This window comes from Dermacentor andersoni, chromosome 5, assembly GCF_023375885.2.
Source record: "Dermacentor andersoni chromosome 5, qqDerAnde1_hic_scaffold, whole genome shotgun sequence".
NCBI classification, from domain to species: Eukaryota; Metazoa; Arthropoda; class Arachnida; order Ixodida; family Ixodidae; genus Dermacentor; species Dermacentor andersoni.
The window spans coordinates 138017432-138037767 of record NC_092818.1 but is presented as its reverse complement, the minus strand read 5'-3'; the positions used below and the strand labels follow the sequence as shown (position 1 = coordinate 138037767).

General features: G+C 44.9%; 1 protein-coding gene across 1 annotated transcript in view; it reads left to right on the top strand.

The window, feature by feature from the left end:
- Positions 1-20336, top strand: part of Nct (Nicastrin) — a 66839-nt gene that overhangs the window by 10822 nt on the left and 35681 nt on the right. The window contains exons 7-11 of the mRNA XM_050178696.2: positions 1070-1176; positions 4167-4328; positions 5380-5607; positions 13858-14036; positions 17208-17373. Of these exons, the coding sequence (XP_050034653.1) occupies positions 1070-1176; positions 4167-4328; positions 5380-5607; positions 13858-14036; positions 17208-17373 (842 nt within the window). The remainder of the gene's footprint in view (positions 1-1069; positions 1177-4166; positions 4329-5379; positions 5608-13857; positions 14037-17207; positions 17374-20336) is intronic.

Here is a 20336-nt window from a genome sequence, read left to right as displayed (position 1 = left end):
TAAGCTATACCCTACGCGTCTACAAAATTTGTCCGAACCGTTTCAGGGGCCCTTTAAAGGTAGTACGTTTGTCTTCTCAAAAATGAACTTCCATGGAAATTCAAATAAGTTTAACAGCAGCAAGTACAAAACACATGGGCATGCGCAGCATGGTATAACCATGGCCACTGCTTTACACATTTAAGCTGTGTTCTTCAATGCATTGCAGTAAGAGGGTACTGTTCACTTCCTTGGTTCTCATTATTATTGTTGTTGGTGACCGTTGCAGAATAATGATTTAGTCACCCTTCAATGGTGACAATTGCTTCTATTTGTATAGCAATTATTGTAGTAATATAGAAAGCCATTTACTTTCCTTTTTGTTCTTTGTCATTGGCTCAGAAATTGATGCACCACCATTATCAGCGGTCTTGGCTACTCTGAGCAACAGATAGGAAAATAAGAAAGCAAAATTAAATTAATTGGTGCAATGTGCTGCCTCAGAATGTTTATGATGGCAAACGTGGTTGCTGTTACTGTATTGCAATGCTTGCCCTCATGGGGGCACATGTCAGAGATAAAGCAGACGTTTCTGTTGTTTACATAAACGCATGCAAAATGACTGTCACCACACTGTACTTGTGTACTCGGTAAACCTTTTAGTAGCATGTTCTGCATGGCAGACAGGTGGCCAACACCTAATGCTATGGTACCGTCTAGTATATATAGAAATCTGCTTAGCGGCTATAGTGTTGAGCTGCTGAGCACGAGGTCGCGGGATCGAATACCGGCCACAGCAGCCGCATTTCGATCGGGGCGAAATGCAAAAACACCTGTGTACTTAGATTTAGTTGCACGTTAAAGAACCCCAGGTGGTCCAAATTTCCAGAGTCCCCCACTACAGCGTGCCTCATAATCAGAATGGGGTTCAAACAGAACACAAGGCTGCAATTTCCAATTCTGGCTGCAGCAGCCGCATTTTGACGAATGCGAAATGCAAAGATGCTTGTGTACCGTGATCACATCCCAGACTCTTGTAACAAGGTTAATGACCCTTTTTGCCTCTTCCACACTTTCCTTCTCTTTACAGTGCGCTACTGTGATCCTCTCACAGATAGAAATGTTATCTCTACACTGTACCCCACATCCAATGAAAAGCCAGTGAGCGACCGTTCTGTGGTTGTCGTCGGGGCAAGGGTAAGGAAAATCTGCACTCTTCCAGACAGTTTGTGTGTATTTGAAAATTTTACCCGTGTCGCACTAGAAGCAGGGGCCAAATGACTGTCCACTGTTGTCCACTGTAGTGCTAAGGTGGCTCAAATGTTGGAAACGTCAGTCCAGTGCTTGGCCAATGGAGCCTAATCTTAGGCTTACGTTAGCCTTGCTTTCAATGCTTCTAGTATAGATGGTGAAATTTTCTCATTGAATATGGTATAGTTGTTTTAAAGTAAAGGTTCTGAATACCTATATTTATGCATATTTTTTTTTTGCTCCTATATGTACAAAGAGAAGCACAAAGACAAGAGGTCACAATAAAGGTTGTATTATTCTCTTCAGTTTATGGAAAGCTGTTTACAAGTCTATTCAACTTGGTAGCTTGTAAATGAACAAGAAGAGAGTGATCACCACAGTCCACGGTTCGCTTCATAGGCTTCTCAAAATGGTCAGTGTACCTCGTGCATCGAACACTTTCTGCCACAGATGGGCTGCAATAATCTTAGTAGGACTTGTTTATTCAAAGGCGTAGTATCAAATCTCGGCCATGGCGGCCACACTTGGTGGAGGCACAATGCAAAAATGCCTATGTATCGTGCATTGGGTACATGTAAAAGAACCCCAGATGGTCCAAATTATTCCGAAGTCCCGCACTACAGTGTGCTTTCTAATTATGTCGTAGTTTCGGCATGTAAAACCCCAGAATTCAATTCAGTGCTTGTATAGGTATTCAGCCATAATCAAAGAAATTTTATAAATACAAGTGCTGTAATTGAATACATCAATCGGAACATAAGCATGCAGTTCGTGTTGAAATTTTGAGATCCTATTCACACACCTATAGCTATGTGTCCATTAACTGTGTGTCAGAAAAATTTTTAAATCTTCATCGCTCAGTAATGGATAGCTATTCATCACAGTGAAGTTGCAAAGAGCTACATTTTGAATGGATACAGCTTTTGAAAACATTTGTTCATTTCGGTTATGGTAATTCTGCAGGGTGGCAAAACTTGCCTAATTTATCTTGCCCAGTAGCAAACTGGTAAGCAAGTAATGAAGGCTTGCCTGCCAAATTTGATGATCAGGGAATCGTGTGGATGCGATGCAATGGCATGTCACATTATGCCACAGCAGCATATGCCACAGCAGCATATGCCACAGCAGCATATGCAACAGCAATGTTTCAGAAGGAACTCATATATATAGCCAGAAAGTCATATATAGTCAGCATTTATGACATACTTGTTGCACCGTGGCAGGTATGGTATCATAACTGGATTCTTATATGCTATGTTATTGCGATTGTCTATCCGCACATGAAAAACCCGCAGTAGCCTGGTCTGAGCTCCTTCGGCTGGCACTGTAGTGTTGCCTTTTAGAACTGTATTGTCATCTAAGAAAAAAAGCTCTTTGAATAAATTTTCGCGAACGAAGATGTCTCATAAATATATTTGAGATGATCGCCATAAGTATACAAGCAGAGGGAACGAGAGCGCCCCTGTAGTTCGTTCTCGGGGCTAATAACAACTGCAAAGAGGGGTCATGGGCGTCGAGTGAAATGTAAACTCAGCTGAGGTATTGCTTTGGTGGCCCAAAAAGCGACCTTTTAAAAAATGCAAGAAGATTGCCGTGGCAGCCTCTCAGCTGGAAAAATCCAGAAGAAACAGTGGGATGAGATCGCCACAAGCATCTCACCACATGCTTCTCACTGGCTTGCTCAAGAAAACCCCATGTTTGTCAGCCTTGCTTGCTTTATGTGAAGCTTGCCAACATCCTTCTACAAGGCATCCAGGGGCTCCATGTAGTACAACGAGGTCCCTCGCGATAATGAAGCCCTGGAGGGACTGAATGATCTGCAGGGCCTCCTGCAAGGACAACGTTGAGGCAGCCTGCCCAACCACATCATTGCTGCTGTCGTCACCATCAATGTCGCCATCGCTCTGCAATGCAAGCACATTCACGACGATTGCCTCTTCAGTTAGAAGCACTTTGTTTTGAAATCTGTAGCAGTGCGCTTTTTTTTTTTTCACCGACAACGTTGTGGATTTCCCGTGATCAATGGGTGGAACAGCCGTGTTCCATTTTGGTGGCAAGCCAAATGAGGCTGAGAAACCACATGGCCAGGAACGACAACGCAATCAACAAAAGAGCGTAATCCATTGGCAGAACTGTGCAGAACGAAAGGCCACTGAGCAATCTGAGAACAGCGCTCTTAGCACAATTGGCACACTTCATTCGTGTTTCGGATGGTGGTGTGGTAGAGAGCTATGGGCGCAGTTCATTCATGTTCGGAGGGGTGGAAAGATGGTGGGAGAGAGGCACATGAGGCTGATAATGATGCCATCTGCACGGGCCTATTTCAATTTTAATCGCTAAATATGGACTACATCATATCCGAATGAGCCCAAGATTAAACTTAGCAAGTTTCAAGAATTTGTACTGAGCTGCAATGGTTCAAATAGAAAATAATTTGAGATTTGTGATCAGCGGTGTTTCAGCATGAAACTTAGAATGTGAGACTTTGACCTTCATTTTTTTTTTTTTCTAATAATAACCAAGAAATTAACAAAAAGGATAGTTTTGAAAGAACACATGTATCTGTTTATACTGATTTAGGGTTTCTTTTTAGCGTTCCTTTAATGCTATTTGTGTTCATGTTGCATAATAGCATGGCAGAGTAGAAAACTGAAATCATAAGCAGACATTCATGACGGATAATGCAAAAAGAACAGATGGCATAAAAGGTGACGCTTGTCTTTTCTCCTCGTTCATCATCCTTTTTTTTTTTAACGCTGTCTGTCACTAATGCACACTGGTTCAAGCATGTTGCAACCATTGTACACTGGTTGTGCAAAGGGGAAAAATACAAAATTTTCATCTGCAGTAAGTCACTGTTTGTAGAGGAAGGGATTATCCACAGATTTCATATATTGTTTACTACAATTTGTCTGTTCCCTGTTCTGTTCTTGCAGCTGGACACCTTCTCAATGTTCGATGGCCTCGCACCCGGTGCTCACTCATCAGTGTCGAGTTTTGTCACATTGCTCATAGCGGCCCAGATGCTTAACCAACTGAAGGTGGCCCAGAAACCAGAGTTTGTGAAGAACAATGTCCTCTTTGTTTTGTTTAATGGAGTAAGTACTGCCACCCTGCTATGTCCAGCTTATAATGTAAGTCAGTCACGCATAAGACAATTCTAGTAGAGCTATATCTCTAAATTTTGTTGGCTCACATTTCTCATGCATATTAAGATCGCCTAACTAGGGTGGGAATATTTAATTAAAACCTCTTGTTTTCTAGGGGTAAAGCATTACTAAAATGATGTGAAATCTGCTATGAAGTAGCTGAGAACAAGCTCACTAAGTCCAGATAATCAAGATATGGCCTGCATGAAGAACTTATTTCTAAAATGTCATGATCTTGTGTTAGCAACAGGATCAGCTATGTAGATATATGTGCATGTCTAGGATTAAGTCAAGGGATCATGGCTTATTGCCAGACTCCCTTTATAAAATTTTGCTTGTATTTTGTGGCATATATGTGGGGTCCTGGTGTTATAATTTTGTAAATTTGTTTATATATTGGATCATATTTTACTCTTGAATCACATATATAAGGGTCGTCCCCAAAGTAAGTTCAGGTAAACTTTCCAAACATACGTCACAGCTAATGTTTTCAGAGGCAGAGCCCCATTATTACATTTCAGTGATTGGTGAGAACTTTCAAGCAAGAATAACTTTGCCAACAACAATCCCATAGGGACCATAAAACATCAGCATATTTGTTTTTAATTTGAGCTTAGGCAAGTGCACATTTTATCCATGGCACCAATGCTGGAAAGTCGTTAATAATACCACACTCCAATGCATTGGTTATCACTTAGTGCTCTTTTGGTATAGGCTTTATATGGTTTTGTTTGCAGCCAAACCTGATTAGTAACTTGCCTTTGTAGCTCGTATTGCAAATTACATGTGTGTAATGAGTTAATCATATCTACAATTCAGCTGCAGAGATACTTTCGAAATTTTTTTACACCTCATTTAGCTTTGTAGTGCAGTTGTCTTCTTCTTTCAGTGAAGCATTTATTTTGGCTTGTTGCTGCCATTAGAAGTAAAAGTGTTTTTCTGTTCAGGTCCTGTGTAGTTTTGAACACTGCACTCTATCATCCACTGTTGTCAATTCCAGGAAGCCTTTGACTACATTGGCTCTAGTCGAATCGTGTACGACATGGAAAAGGGCCAGTTCCCACTTGTCAACCAATCGGGGTCGGCCAAAGTGCAGCCGGCAAATCTGGCCCTGAAGCACATCTCTCACTTTGTGGAGCTCAGCCAGGTGGCGCCACTGGGAGAGTCCAGCACCATTTACCTGCACACAGATCCTGTCTCGACAGGCTCTGCTGAAGTGAACCAGACGGTACGCATTATTCTTTTGATGGATGTTTATTATATAGTACAGTAAACCTTCATTGACTCAAACTTTAAAATCCCGAAATATTATTCAAGTGGAAATTTTTTTTCGGCCATGGGTGTCAACCCAGGTGTTTTTCACTTTAGCACGGAAAGCTTCTGCACTGAACTCTGAATGTCTCAAGATCTCGACTTAGAAATTACCAGGGAAAGGCAATGTGGCAGTGTTGGCACAATCGCTTGCACTTGATTTTCACCTGACAGCAGCTCACTAACTGAGCCAGATGCTGTGCCAAACTGCACTCCCAACTTGTTTCCCCCATCTGTCTGCCTATCACTGCCCTCGCGCCTTTACTCGGCTGCTCACTGCCACTTCGTTGTGGCCTCGTGCAGCAGTGTTGAGCCGGTAATCGGGAAGCTTTTTTTTTCCCCTCTCCTTTAGGACACTCTCTAAAACACATGAAAATGCAAAAACGGTCGCAGCTTATTAATTGTGACCTTGAGCAAGATGATCAGCACTTTTGAGCAGGTGCGATCAGCCTAAGCACTACGCCCAGAGGAAGTCTTCATGCGAGCCCATAGCATTCCAGCGAGATCGTGGCTTGATGAGGACAATTGTTTCATGGTTGTGTGATGGTGAGGTGCAAATGCCATGTAATTCACGGGTGTCTGCTAAAGGCGAGACATTTGCACTATTCTGCAGTTGAGTTTCGATTTTAAAAGTGAAATTGTCCTGAATTCAGTACTATGCAGAATGTAGCAGTGTCGCATTTTTGGATATCTGGAACCGGTTATGCTCAGATGACTGGCTTCAAACATTGCATTAGGATCAGTTGTCTTGACTCTGTGCCGTGCATGGCTGTCTTTGCACAGTTTCAGTAATGCCATTGCCCATAAATACTGACATGTCTGATGCCAACACATGCAAAAGTGATGGATATTTTTATTGGCAGCATTTTGGAAAGCTCCATGTGGTCTTGCGCTGGCCAGCAGGTTTCTGTTTTAGTGATTTCGCTTATCTTGAAGCTCCTCTCAACATTTTTTCTTGTTTTTGCAGCTTCGAGTTAACGGGGGTTTGCTGTATATATTGTGTTCAGTTTCTTGCAGACGGTTGGGCCATGTGCAAGTTGGCATTTTGTTATGTGGAATTTGTGTGCAGCAGCAGGAGGGGGCTGCTGAGGAATAAGGACAAAGCAAGAGAACCATGCAGCAGAAATACTTCAGTTGTGTAGAAAGGAGTAGGGTGTAAGATGACATGGACAGAACAAACATGAACTGACAGTGGCATGAAATGATTATCAGGGGGCACATTATAGTCTGCAAGAGATTGTCAGAGGGGAGGGGATGGCACTAGCTGGAGCTACTGTATGTCATATATGTTGACCTTCTTAAAAAATAAATGCATCAAATTGAGGGGCCAACTTACATGCAGAATTAACCTACCGTATTTACTCGATTCTAACGCACCCTCGATTGTAACACGCACCCGTTTTCCATGACCAAAAAAAAGAGAGGGGGGAAACGCCCTCACACCCGTTTGCCGTGACCTACCTTTACAATACTGCGCACTTCATTCTTTAATACAGAATTACAACTTTCTCTCATTTGGAAAATCAAAGATTTACCACTTACTCGAATCTAACGCACACTTCTTTTCCCATAAAACGGCTCCAAAAATTGCGTGCGCGTTAGAATCAAGTACGACCCTAAATCTGCATTACCATACCTCCATCGGCATTTCAAAATGGCCGCCTCGTAGGTGCTTTGAGCCTAGCTGCCGTAGCTTTCTCCATGTGCTGTATGTAGTATGTGTGCTTAGGCAATGGCTTAGGCAATGCTTCCTTTGGCGTAGGTTAGTGCACCGTCTGTCTTCCCGTTTTCTGCGTTTGCTCTATCAGCATGGAAGTGCCGACTGCAAAGACATGCTGAGCTCATCACAATGCCGCAATTAAAAGGAAAGCGATCATGTGTGTGGAGACAGACAGAAATCGGGACGCATCACAGGAATTCAGAGTTCCCAAAACTTGCGTGTGGAACTGGTGCAAACAGGAGAGGCGTACTACACCTGCAGCTGCGACGTATGGCGCGGCCGCGTGGCCACTATCTTAAAAGTGATCTGCGACTTAGACAAGAGTCTGCGCATCTTAGCGCGCCACGCTGTGTTCTCGTCACTTAGTTCGCATCGAAGCAGGGAGCCGCACAGAGGTCAATTCCCTCACTCCTAGTACCGCCCTTCCTCACTCCAGCGTTTAAAGAGTTTCCGCGGTCATTGAGTAAGACGTGTTCATGCATGCTTGTGCGCGCGAGACACCACGCTTGTTAATTTAGTTAGTAAGCAAATCTTTAAAAGTTTATACGGCCAATAAAACTACTATCTTTACTTTTCATATAGCTGTCTACTAATTTGCTATCGTAATCGATGCTTCGCCTTTCGGGCGACACTGCAGCTTTCTGTATTTACTGCAACTTTAGTGTATTGGGAGTATCGTCCTTACGTGATTCTAACATGCCCTCGATTGTAACGCACACCCATTTTCCATGACCAAAAGAAAAAGCAGAAACAAGAAACGCCCTCGATCCCGTGGTTCGTAAACTTTTTGGGTTGACAGTACATAGCAGTAATGCTGTCTGAAACAGTAAATAACCTAGTGATGCAGAAAATCTCCAGCACCTTGAGAAACTCCAATCGGGTGTGCAAAGCTTGACATTTGGATGTTGTAGGTAAATTGTGTGTGGTGCAGTAATCAGACTGCATAGTTCATGAGGCATTTGCAAACTGCTCTATGTAGTTGTCACCAGAGCTGGTCTTTCAAGAAAGCAACACCAATGGCAATGACATTAATGGCTGTCACAATTGGGAATGGTAGCAAGCCTCGTGAAGCCCACTATTTTTGCAGGAAGCAACAACAGGGGCTGCGAGTTCAACAAGGCATATTCAGCATGTTTGTCAAAACTCACATTCTAAATTGTCCCCTTCTTTTCTTCTTCTTTTCTTTAATTTTTGTTTTGTTTTCATTGTCGTATAGAGATCAGAGCTATGGAGGGGTGATCCGAGATTTGAAATCAACTTATCCTGAGTTCACAAGCAGTTAGCTGTTCAGCAGTTCTTTTCTTATGGCCATGGTGTCAACACTCCAAGTGTAAACTTCGATGGCTGTAGCCCCCAAGATACGGCCAAAAGGCCAGAACTAGGGTTAAAAGTTAAAGTAAGCATTGTTACCATCCTTAAATAAAGAGTGGACGAACAGGCAGTGCACATGGAAGCAACTGTTATAAACTTCTGTTATGCATAGGGGCATAAAAGATTAGTTATATACTATTAGATTATAATATGCATAAGTTAGCAGGCTTTGTTTTTGGTTGCTGTGGCCACATTTAAGTGAGATGCAGAGTATAAAATATTGTTGTACTGAGATTTTCGAAATCCATTATCTAGCCAGAGGAATAATACTGTAAAAACCCGCGTATAATACGAACCCCCATATAATACGAGGTGAAATTTTTGGAATGCAAAATGGGAAAAAAAAAGTTTTATCCGCATATAGTACAAGTGAGGAAAAGTCGATGAAAACACTTTTTTGAATTGCGCTCCGCATTTCAATCACTGTTTTCCTCAGCTGCGCTCTCTTCGGATAGTTCCTTGTCGGAAGTATCTTCCCAGAGGTACTCATCCTGTCTACCACCAAGTGCATTCGAGATGCCGCACTTCTTGAAGGCGCAATGCACAAGATCCTCTGGTATGCTCGTCCATGCATCCACACTCCACTTGCATAGCGTGGCTGGCGATGCCCGCTTCAGCTGCCGGGTCGACGTCACTGCAGGCTCACCTGAGCGCATCCACTCTGCATAGCACCGCTTGACCGCGTCCTTGAACGGCTTGTTCACGCAAACATCTAGAGGCTGCAGCTGAGACGTCATCCCACCTGGGATTCGCACAACAGCCTCTTCATTGAGTCGGCCAAATGGCAACAGAACGCGTCCAGCATGAGGATGGACGGAAACAACAACAGTGCGCCAGACCGCCTACACCACACGGACTTCATCCAGTCGAGCACAAGATCATTCATCCAGCCTTTTTCATGGCATCTCACAACAACATTTTTTGGCAGCTCCTCACCTTTAGGCACTGTCTTGCGCTTGAAGACGACACAGGGCGGGAGCTTGTGGCCATCTGCCGTGCACGACAACATGACGGTAACTCGAATCTTGTCGTTGCCAGTGGACCAGACATAAACTTGTTCAGAGCCCTTTTCGTGCACAGTGAGAGACGATGGCATGTGCAGATTGCCAATTTGCCCTAGCTGGAAGTTCTTCGACTTGCACAGCAAAATAATGTGGTGCTGGAAAGCCACAAGGAGCTCTTCGAATGTTTCGGGCAGCTTTTGCGAAATCGAAGTTTGGCGGCATAAGGAAAATCCAGTACAGCACATGTAACGATAAACCCAGTGCTTGCTCACTTAGAAGGCGGAGCTCGGTAGCCCTTTTTCTCTTGCAGGTACCCTAGCTTTGGCCTGCATAAGTTCCACACTCACAGCTAGATGCGCGGCTCTCTGTTGGCGTACGAACTCCATCAGGGCGAGTTCAATTTCTGGGAATATCTCATTCTTCGGGTCGCGAAAGCTTCTTCGCGTTCTGCTGCACTTGAATAGGGCTTCCTTCTGTCGTCACCATCTGCAAATGGTTCCCTCGTTGACACCTAACTGCCTCCTGGCCACACTGTTGCTGATGTCTTGTGCGGCTAAAATCGCCTTTCTCTTGAAAGCAGCCGAGTATTGTTTCCGTGGCCCTGTCATCTTGCTCCTTCACTGTGGAATAAAAAAAGATGCACTTCACAAAGCGTCGTTTACATGCGTGCTGCCAAGGTGCACTCACAACGATACAGAAACAATGCCGTAGCCACGCAGAAAAAATGAAACCAAGCCGTAGCCACGCAGCAATAACAAAGTCGAGCTGTAGCCACGCATCAATAACAAAACCAAAACTTCGAGCCCAACTTTCTGACTGAAATTTTTGCTGCATTCGGATCCGCATATAGTACGAGGCAGAAATTTGGGATGCTAATAATAGGGGGAAAAAACTCGTATTATATGCGGGTTTTTACAGTAATAATAATAATACTTATAATAATCCTTCGTACGTGGACTCAAGCGGTATGAGTGGAGCTGCATGGACGAGAATCTGGGCAGCGACCATTATATAGTGCAAACGATCATGCCACACCACAAAGCAACGACGAAGATCGGGAAAGCCAAGATCACGGACTGGCAGGCTTTTCGCAAAGACGAGAGCGCCATTAATGCGACGATAGACGACATAGAACTATGGATCAGAGGAGTCGTGCAAGGAGCCGAGAGGCATACGAGGACAATCCAACTATCACAACACACCCCCCATGGTCGATCCCCACTTACTCCACCTGTGGGAGGCGCGGAGGGGACTCACAAAACGCTGGCAGCGTAACAAGTGCAACCGGAAACTCAAAATTGAATCTCCAAGTTGATCAAGGAAACGCAAGAGTACTCTGAATAACTTGAAAAACAGAACTGGCGCAAAACATGTAACAAGCTTCAAGGGACCTTAAGCAGCAAGCACACTTGGGTGGTACTCAAGACTCTCCTATCAAAGAAGGAGAACATGCACGCTGCAAAACAGAAAGTGCAGAGACCCATACACAACCACCTGGGGAAAGAGGAAGACGTTATCAAAAAAGTGAAGGGGAAGTTCCTCAGTACGGAGCGGAACGTAACTGTAGATTTGCACTTTGACGAGTATCGAGGCAACCCAAATATAGAACTTGATCGGCCTTTCACAGAAGCAGAAATCGAGAGGGCCTTTAGCAAGCTCACCTGCAACACGGCACCGGGGTACGACAGAATAAATAACAAAACACTCCGGAACCTTGATGAACCCTCTGTAGACGCACTCTTAAAATACATCGAGTGCTGAGAACACGGTAAAGTACCACCGGAATGGAAACATGCCTAAGTAACCATGATACCTAAACCCAACTAGCCCATCAGCGTGCAGAACCTTCGACCCATATCCCTCACCTCGTGTGCTGGAAAACTCTACGAGCACATGGTGCACGACCGCATGATTGAACATCTCGAAGACAATGGACACATCCCAAACACCACGTTCGGATTTAGAGCTCACCTGTCCATGCAAGATGTGTTACTGCAGATCAAGGAAAAAGTCATTGACAAACTGGGCACGCACAGCAAAAGAGTCATCCTCGCTCTTGACGTGAAAGGGGCTTTCGACAATATGTCACACAAAGCCATACTGCAACACCTCAACGTATATAACTGCGGGGAAAATATATATAATCACATCAACACTTTTCTGAAAGAACGGACAGCCATAGTGGGAATAGGCAACTTGCGCTCTGAGAAATTCAACATACCGCGAAAGGGAACGCCACAAGGCTCCGTCATTTCGCCGATGCTGTTCAATCAGGCAATGAGCTCACTACCCAAACAACTGAAGCAAATAAAAGGGATTGGTCGTGCAATATATGCTGACGACCTCACCATCTGGACTACCGGAGGGTCGACGGGTAAACAGCAAGACGCTCTGCAAGAAGCGGTTGACACAATGGAAAAGTACGTGGAAGCATGTAGACAGACGTGTGCACCAGAAAAGTCGGAGCTCTTGGTGCTAAGAAAGCGCACAAGAGGCCGACAACCGCAGCAGATACCAGACCCAGAAGTAAAGGTGGGAGGCATCATGATTCCGCAGGTTACAACGCTCCACATCCTCGGACTCCCGATTCAAAAGGACAGGGCCGGGGGAGCAGAGTCGGATAAAATTCAGAGAACAGTGCAACAAATAACCCACCTTATCAAAAGAGTGATGAGCAAAAGTCACGAATTCAAGGAAGAAGACTGCACGAGAATGACACAAGCGCTACTCACGAGCATCGTTACGTACAGGACCCCATACGTTGACATGAAGAACAGTCAACAAGACAAAGTAAACGCCCTCATCAGAAAATCCTACAAAATTGCGTTGGGCCTGTCCCCCTCCACGTCCACAGCAAAACTACTCAAAATGGGAGTCCACAACATGTGGGAGGAGCTCGTGGAAGCACACAACGTCAACCAACTGGAGAGACTAAAGCTGACAAAGATGGGAAGAGCCCTGCTCCAAGATCTGGGCTACCAAGTCGAGGATGAGAGCCACCTACCTCAGCATATCCCACACGAGGTCAGAAACAAGCTACACCTAAGTACCATTCCCAGAAACATGCATCCCGAGTACGACAAGGAAAGGAGACAGGCGAGAATACAAGTGCTTAAGCACATGCTCGAATGCACCAACAGCAAAGAAGAAAATGTGAGATCCACGGATGCAGCTGCATACAGAACAAACGACCGATTTGCAATCAGCGTGGCCGACGAGAAGAAATCAGCGTGGCCGACGAGAAGAAATCAGCGTGGCCGACGAGAAGGGCGAACAACTTACAGCCACATCCATACGTGCCAAGGACCCGAGCACAGCAGAAGAGCTTGACATAGCCCTGGCCATCGCAACGTACAAGAAGACCCTGGTTATCATGGTGATGGACTCGCAAGAAGCATGCAGAAGGTATGTGAACAGAAGGATTGGAAAGGCAGCACTTCAGGTCTTGAACAACACCGAGATAGAAGCAGCACAAATCCTCTGGACGCTGGAACACGAGTCTCTCGTAGGGAACCAAGTCAAGAATCCAAGAAGCCACAGTTGCCAACCTTGCTGCCACATGCATAATGCATACCTACCAACTCTCCCAAATTTTCCATAAATTTTACAAATTTGGGCTCTTTCTACAGTTTTATTAATGTTTTGTCATGTTCTGCGAAAAATAAGTCCTCTTCACTATAAGGTCTTGTTTGTCAGTCTCCAACCATAGCGTTAAAATTTTTTGTTCCGATTGTGCTTCGAGCAAGTTTATTCAAACAAGTTCTTAAAGCAGACAATATCGGCACCAGCGAAGTCACTTAAAAGGTCACTGTGATCGGAAAATAGTGTGTTGCTTGTCAAATTGTGCTGTTCCAAGTTTGTGGCTGCTTGTGTGCTGCGTATGTAGGTAAATCATTGTTAATAATGTACCCGTGTATCCCGAAAGAGATGCATGCTCAGGACAAACATTTATAAAGATGTGTGCTATTCCCCCATTCTCCCCCCTTCCGGTGTTGTGTCTGTGGTATCTTTAAGAACCTTAAAGTTCACACGTGGTAAGGCATGGCAATGTTTGTGCATTTCTTGTGATCAGGTGAAGGACCTGGTTGAGCAGATCAAAAGGGCAGCAGAAGCCCAGCCTCTGGAGCTCACTGTAGAAGCATCGCCCCACGAGCAGCCATTGCCTCCATCATCAGTACAGCGCTTTCTGAAGAAGGACAAAAACATTGCTTCTGTGGTCATCACCAACCACAACAAGCAGTTCCTAAACAGGTACCTGAGCTCGTGTTGAAGGTGGGCAAAATGCAGAAGAACTCATGTTCCATCATGTGTGTGCACTTAAACAAATCCCGTCTGCTGCAAGTTGTGCCCTTCATGTGCTGAAGCAAAATATTAAAAGTAAACTTGATTTGTTTATTACACCTCTGGAACTGTGAGTAGGTTGGTCTCAAGATCAGCACTGACTTTCTACACTAGACGAAAGATGGCTGGCAACACAACCTTTATATCATGCACCAGATCAAGCACTAGGTTGTGCTTGTTTGGCAAAGGCTAGCTGGTTGACTATTACCAGTGGAAAAAAATTGCATAGCATTTATACATTACTAAAGTATACGAACTTAGCAACTTTTGTGAACTTTTTCCAGAAAAAAAAGCTTAACACATAAATATGAGATTTATGATTTCACAGGGACATCATTATGCAGTGGTTATTGCATTAGATAAAAAAAAAGATGATGCAAGAAGTTGATTTTCTAGGCTACTAGGCATTTTCTTTCAGTGAAAAAATGTGTTCAAACTTTTATAAGGGTAGCATGATGGTTTATGTTGAATTCCAATGGCGGAGTCGGAGCAGCCGACGGACTCCGCGAGCGAGCACTCGTCTCTGGCGTAGAGCAACGCCTCCAAATCCACGAGTGGAACACAACCTGCGCCGCCGGAGCAAGGCGGAAGCGGAACTTGTATCGCCGAGTTACCCAGCGTACATTGCGTGTTGTCATTTCCTCCCGCTGTTTGCTCCCAGCACTGCCGCAGCGGTCACTTGTCTCTTCAGCGCCGTTCACTTGTTTTTTTTTTTTAAAGTGCAGAATGGATATCTCGCCAAGCTTGCAGCAGCTTTTGCTTCCTCGCGAGTCGTGACCGGTGGCGCCACCCAGCAGACAAACGTGGTAAAGGAAATACGTCACGCAGAGTTCCGGTCCACTCCGCCGATTTTGGCGGAGCATCTTTTTCTGCTCCACGGAGTGACTCCCACTCTGAATCCACTCCGACTCTCTCATTGGAACACCTTACTCCCGCCCTCACTCTGTCATTGGAACAAACTTGCTCCGAAACGAGCAGAAAAACTTGCTCCGACTCCGCCATTGGAATTCAACATTAGACTAATTCGGGGCTTCTTCTTTTGGTAATTCGTGTTGCTGCTTCAGATGCACTACATGTTTGCTGTTTCCCTTCTGGGACACAACCAGCACGAAACACAGAACTGCAGGAGCATACACAAGAACTCAGTCATTCAGTGGTGTAATTGAAATTTGTGTATTTAATTGTTTACATGCAGCAAAAGAATGCTAATCATAAACTGCAATAAGAAGATTACTCAAAACTAAAACAGGTAGTAACCAGTAGCAACAAAATGTTGCTTCCAGTTGCATGGAAGCAGCATTGTTATTTAACCTCTTGTTATTTTCTTTCCTCGGCCCTGTTTAACTATAACACTGAACATCTGATATGTGATGGAAATGTTAAACCCACCCTGAATGAATGGTCTTAGTGGTGCAAATTGCCATGCCATGTTTCCATGTCAAATGCACAAAAGTACTTACACTTGCCTTAAACTTAGTGTATATAACATTGTTCAGAATTCAGTGCATAAAGGTCTGCACTCGGAAGAGGTACGAAAGATAAGAGAAAAAGTGGGGAAGAATGAACAATGTAAAACTTTCTGTGTGGGCACTGTCACACTGTCTGCAAGTGTCTCATAGTCTTGCACAGTGTCAACGTCCCACAGGGACACACATCTCACAGTACACAGTTGCAATTGTCACACAATCCAGTGTCTGTTAGGTGGCCCAGCAGCGCCTGTATGGTGGCTTGCGCTCATGTCCGTCTAAACCAGTGTCCAAAAATTTTGCTTTCTGGGAGTGGTCGCTTATCTAGCTGGTCTAGTGTGGAGGAGAGCGCTGCTCTTTGCTGGTTGAAACAAGGACACTCAAGAGGATGCACAATCTCTTTGGCTTCTAGCATTGGCTATTGAACTAAAGCCACTACAGTGAAACCTCATTAAACCGTAGTTGACCGAAGCTCGGAAAAAGTATGTACTAAACGGTAGTACTGCTTAATCAAAGTAACATGAGATCGCCCACTTACCTGTCAAAAACGAAACTCAGAGAGAGTGCGATGAAAGGGGAAAAAAAACACGCAGTATTTATTCACTTCACGCAACAAAAGTGTTATTTTCATTTGATGCCGCGGCGGCCTAGCAGCGACGACAGCGGCCTCAAACTTACTGAAGCTGCAAGCCAGCTTTTCAGCCAGCCCCTCTTCTCGGCAAACACTCGCATGGCAGATTCCTCGTTGGCGTTATGTATTCTCCATGCAAGTGCGTGGTGGCGCTGCCGAAGTCGCAGTAAGCCGTTTTCATTGCGGGGTGCTGTTCTCGTCACGACGATTGCATTCGTGAGGCTTACTTAATGTGCAGCTTCTGCCACTGTCGGGCCTGAATTGCCTGTGCTGTCGCTTTCTGTGTCGTCCTCATCACTGTCGCTAGTCAACACTGCGTTAACGACAGAGGCAACGAATGGCGAAAAGTCGAACCTCATAGCCGACATTTCTTCGCACTCGCAGCAGTGCTCCCAAGCAACTTCTTCACATTCCAAATGCCACACAACGTAGTCAACAGCAGATCCCTGTCGCATGCCAGCGCCAACTCCTTAGTGCCGTGTTTGATAGCATGAACATGGCACGAACGATGTCTAATTTTTCTTCTATGCTGAGCACCCGGCGTCTTTCTTATCCGAGCTTCGGCATGACGCAAGTCCTTGGTTGCACGACGCCACAACACTCTCTGGCACGGCGCCGAAATGATGTGGATATTGATGTGGCTTCACGCACAAATGCACAGGGCGCTTGGAGGCCATTGTTCCAATCTCTGAGGTTTGTTGTTCTGCTGGGCCGCCCAATGGAGACGACGCACTGCAGTTGTGCGACAAAAAGTGGAAACACTACATGTTAACCGATACGTACGCAATAAGCTGTACGGTTTATGCGGATGCAAAACACATTATCTTCAATGGCCGCTGTGTTGGGGGATTTGACTTTACTACGTTTAAAACAAAACTGCTGTTTAAGCGGGTACGGTTTAACAAGGTTTTACTGTATTTAGGAATGGGGGGGTTAGGGTTAGGAATGGCAAAACTTTGTAGCATCTCCTCACTGTCATCACAGGTACTACAACAGCTACCTTGACACCTGGGAAAACCTGAACTCTACCGGGTGGGACCTGCAGGCAGTGGCAAAACAACTGACCAAACTGGCTGCGGCTGTGGCCTCTGCTGTCTTTAAGGTCATCACAGGGGAGGATGCCAAGGGCCTCGCCTTGGACAAGTTCAGGGTAGGTGTCATGTTGAGTACTCCGCCATGCCTGTTTGAATCCAGTCAAACCGTGGTATAACGGATTATGGTATTCAATGAAATAAACAATGCATTTGGCCATGGTTTATTTAATTGGGCATGTACTCCTATAATGAAATGAAGAATGCTAGATACAATGCAATATTGTTTGTTGTGAAGCAAATAATTGGACACTCGGCAGCCCAAGATAGTCAACTCTCGTTACAACGGACCCTGATAATCCAACAAAAAACTTTTTATCCAAAGTTCGTAATATCCGAAACGTCTCTCTCCAAAACTTTCGACGTGATGTCTAAAGACTTTATTGCAAAGAGTGAGTGACGAATGTCCAAAGTAAAAACAAACAAAAAACAGTCGCAGTTTCGTCTGAAAGGTGAAGCATCGATTATGATAGAAAATTAAGCAAGATAAGTGTGGCAACAGCAGTGAGCGAATTGACCTTCGCACTGTCTCTCGCTTCAACGCGGACTAAACACCGAAAGCACAGCGCATACAAAAGTACCAGCACTGGACCCTTTTTGTCCACATCGCAGATAGCTTTGAAGATAAGCCCACATGAGCGTGCACGTTATTCACATCGCAGATCACTTTCAAGGTACAGCGCATGCACGGGCGCACATTTTGACTGCGGGGATGCCGCGGGGATGCTGCAAGTACTGCGGGGATGCCGCCGTGGTGGGTGCGCTTGCCACTCTCGATCGTGCATGGCTTGTGCCTTTTCTTGTTCACATGGGATCTATGGCCAGAAAACGTATCATTCGATTGCTTGCAGTTTGGCAACGTACTGAGCATTGTTCTTTTAGTCCGCGTCTTCGTAGCGCTCTTTTCATCAAGTATGCAAAACCAACTCGCCCACATCAAGCTTCTGCTGAGCATTGGTGCCAAAAGTTCGTGTTTTTTGGGAACACATTAACCGGTAAAAATGAACCGTATCTGCATTGAGTCATTTCTTTTGTGTTCTTGGTCGTAAATGTTAGCGCCGTGAAATCATATGCAACAAGATCGTATCAACAAGGTGCTACTGTATTTGATTCACAGGCTTTAACTTCTCTAAGCAGCACTGGGGTTATAAGAAGCATCACAGATTCATTCTCTGCACGTTGGGTGCTTTATAAGACGTACGCCTAAGTTCAAGTGCACAAGCCTTTTGCATTTTACCAACATTGAAATGAGGCAGCAACAGCTGGTGATCATACCCTTGACCTCGTGATCAAACCCTTGACCTCGTCTTCATGCCTTCTACCACGACCCAGTGACGCAAGTTGTCTACTGGGTATGGGCTCATGGTCATGATGTCATTGTGGTTGTTTCATCGCCGTCATTACATCTTTGTCATCCAACACTCATCATGCTGCCACCATCACGCCATCGTCGTCATACAATCGTCATGCATTCATTGCCACCCTGCCATGGTGCTACTGTCGTGGTCGTTCAGTCATCATCATTTTAGCTTCATGATCTGACTCTCATCATTCCGTCATCGTCACGCCTTCTACTCCGACCCACTGCTCCAAATTGTCTAAGAGCTTTGGCCGCTAAGCTTGTGTTTGGGGTGGTGATGCCGTCGAGGCCATTGTATCATCATTCCAGCTTTGTCATCCGACTCTCATAATGCAGTTGTCATCATGCTGTCATTTTGTCATGTTATCACTTCTGTAACATCATCCCATTGTCATCGTTTCATCGTCATCCCACCTTTGTCGTTTCATCGACATCAATATTTATTTGTCATTGTATTGTAATTGTACTGTTATCATTCAATCACGATTATGCCACCCTTGTCATGCTGTCATCATCAGACAGGCACTGCCATGCCTGCATTGTGTCGTAATGCCATTGTACCTGTGCCATCATTGACCCTCCAGGTTCATTATCTGACTCTTGTCATGCCATTGTAATCGTACCCTCACTGTCATCCCATTGTCCTGATGTCGTCATGCTATCATCGTCACTGCACCGTCGTCATGCATTCGTTGTCATACCATCGTGTAGGTGCCGTTGCGCTCTTTCCATTGTCATCATTGTAATTTCGACATTGAAATCTCATCATGACATTGTCATCATCCCATCATTGTCATGCTGTTGTTTCACCATCATCATCAATTCAGCATTGTCATTTCATTGTTGTCTTGCTGTAGTCATCATACCACCTTGGTTGATCCATTGACGTCATTCCTTTTTCGTCATTCTGTCGTTATTATGCTTTTGTCTCTCAATCTTCAAGCTGCTTCAAGTGCTGTACGTAAAACTGCATGCTCCTAGTAGCATGGTTGCATTATCAAGTCTAAAGCCTCATTGTTGAAGCCCCTTGTGCACTGAATGCAGAATACAAACCAAGAAAAAGATTGCCGCTTCCTTTGCTTGTTGTACAACACTTTGCTTACATAGAGTGCTACATGCATCAGTCTTTCAGTGGCCATGTTCCTCTTAGCTCATTCAACTAACCAAGGTCTTGTAGTGCATAAAAGGCTTGTCAACGCAATTTAAGTCATGAATATCGGACAAATGTTCAGGCCATATTAACCCTTTGAGGGTCAATGATGTAAATATACGGTGCCGCAAACAAGTCCAAAATGGTCGATGCCGTATATTTACGGTGCCATCTATAGACCGTTTTTTCGTAGGCGCCGCCATATTGTGAGCGCAGTGACGCCGCCTATGAGCAGCGCCATACTGGCTTGGGCGAAAGCGGTGCTTTGCATGGCAGGTATACGCACGGCGGTAGGTTTTGGCGTTTGTTTTCGCGGTCGTGCGGTCTGTTTAGTATGACGTGCGTCTTCTACGTGGTAAACGGTTCTGTGAGACGTGCTGAAGTGGTTTAATGCGTCATGGCCGGTATTTCTGCTGGCGTTGAGGTGGACGGAACACGCAGCGCGATGTGTGCGTGCATATTTGAGCCTGCAATCAGCCTCTGAGGTCAATTGTATATTTATGAATGTTCCA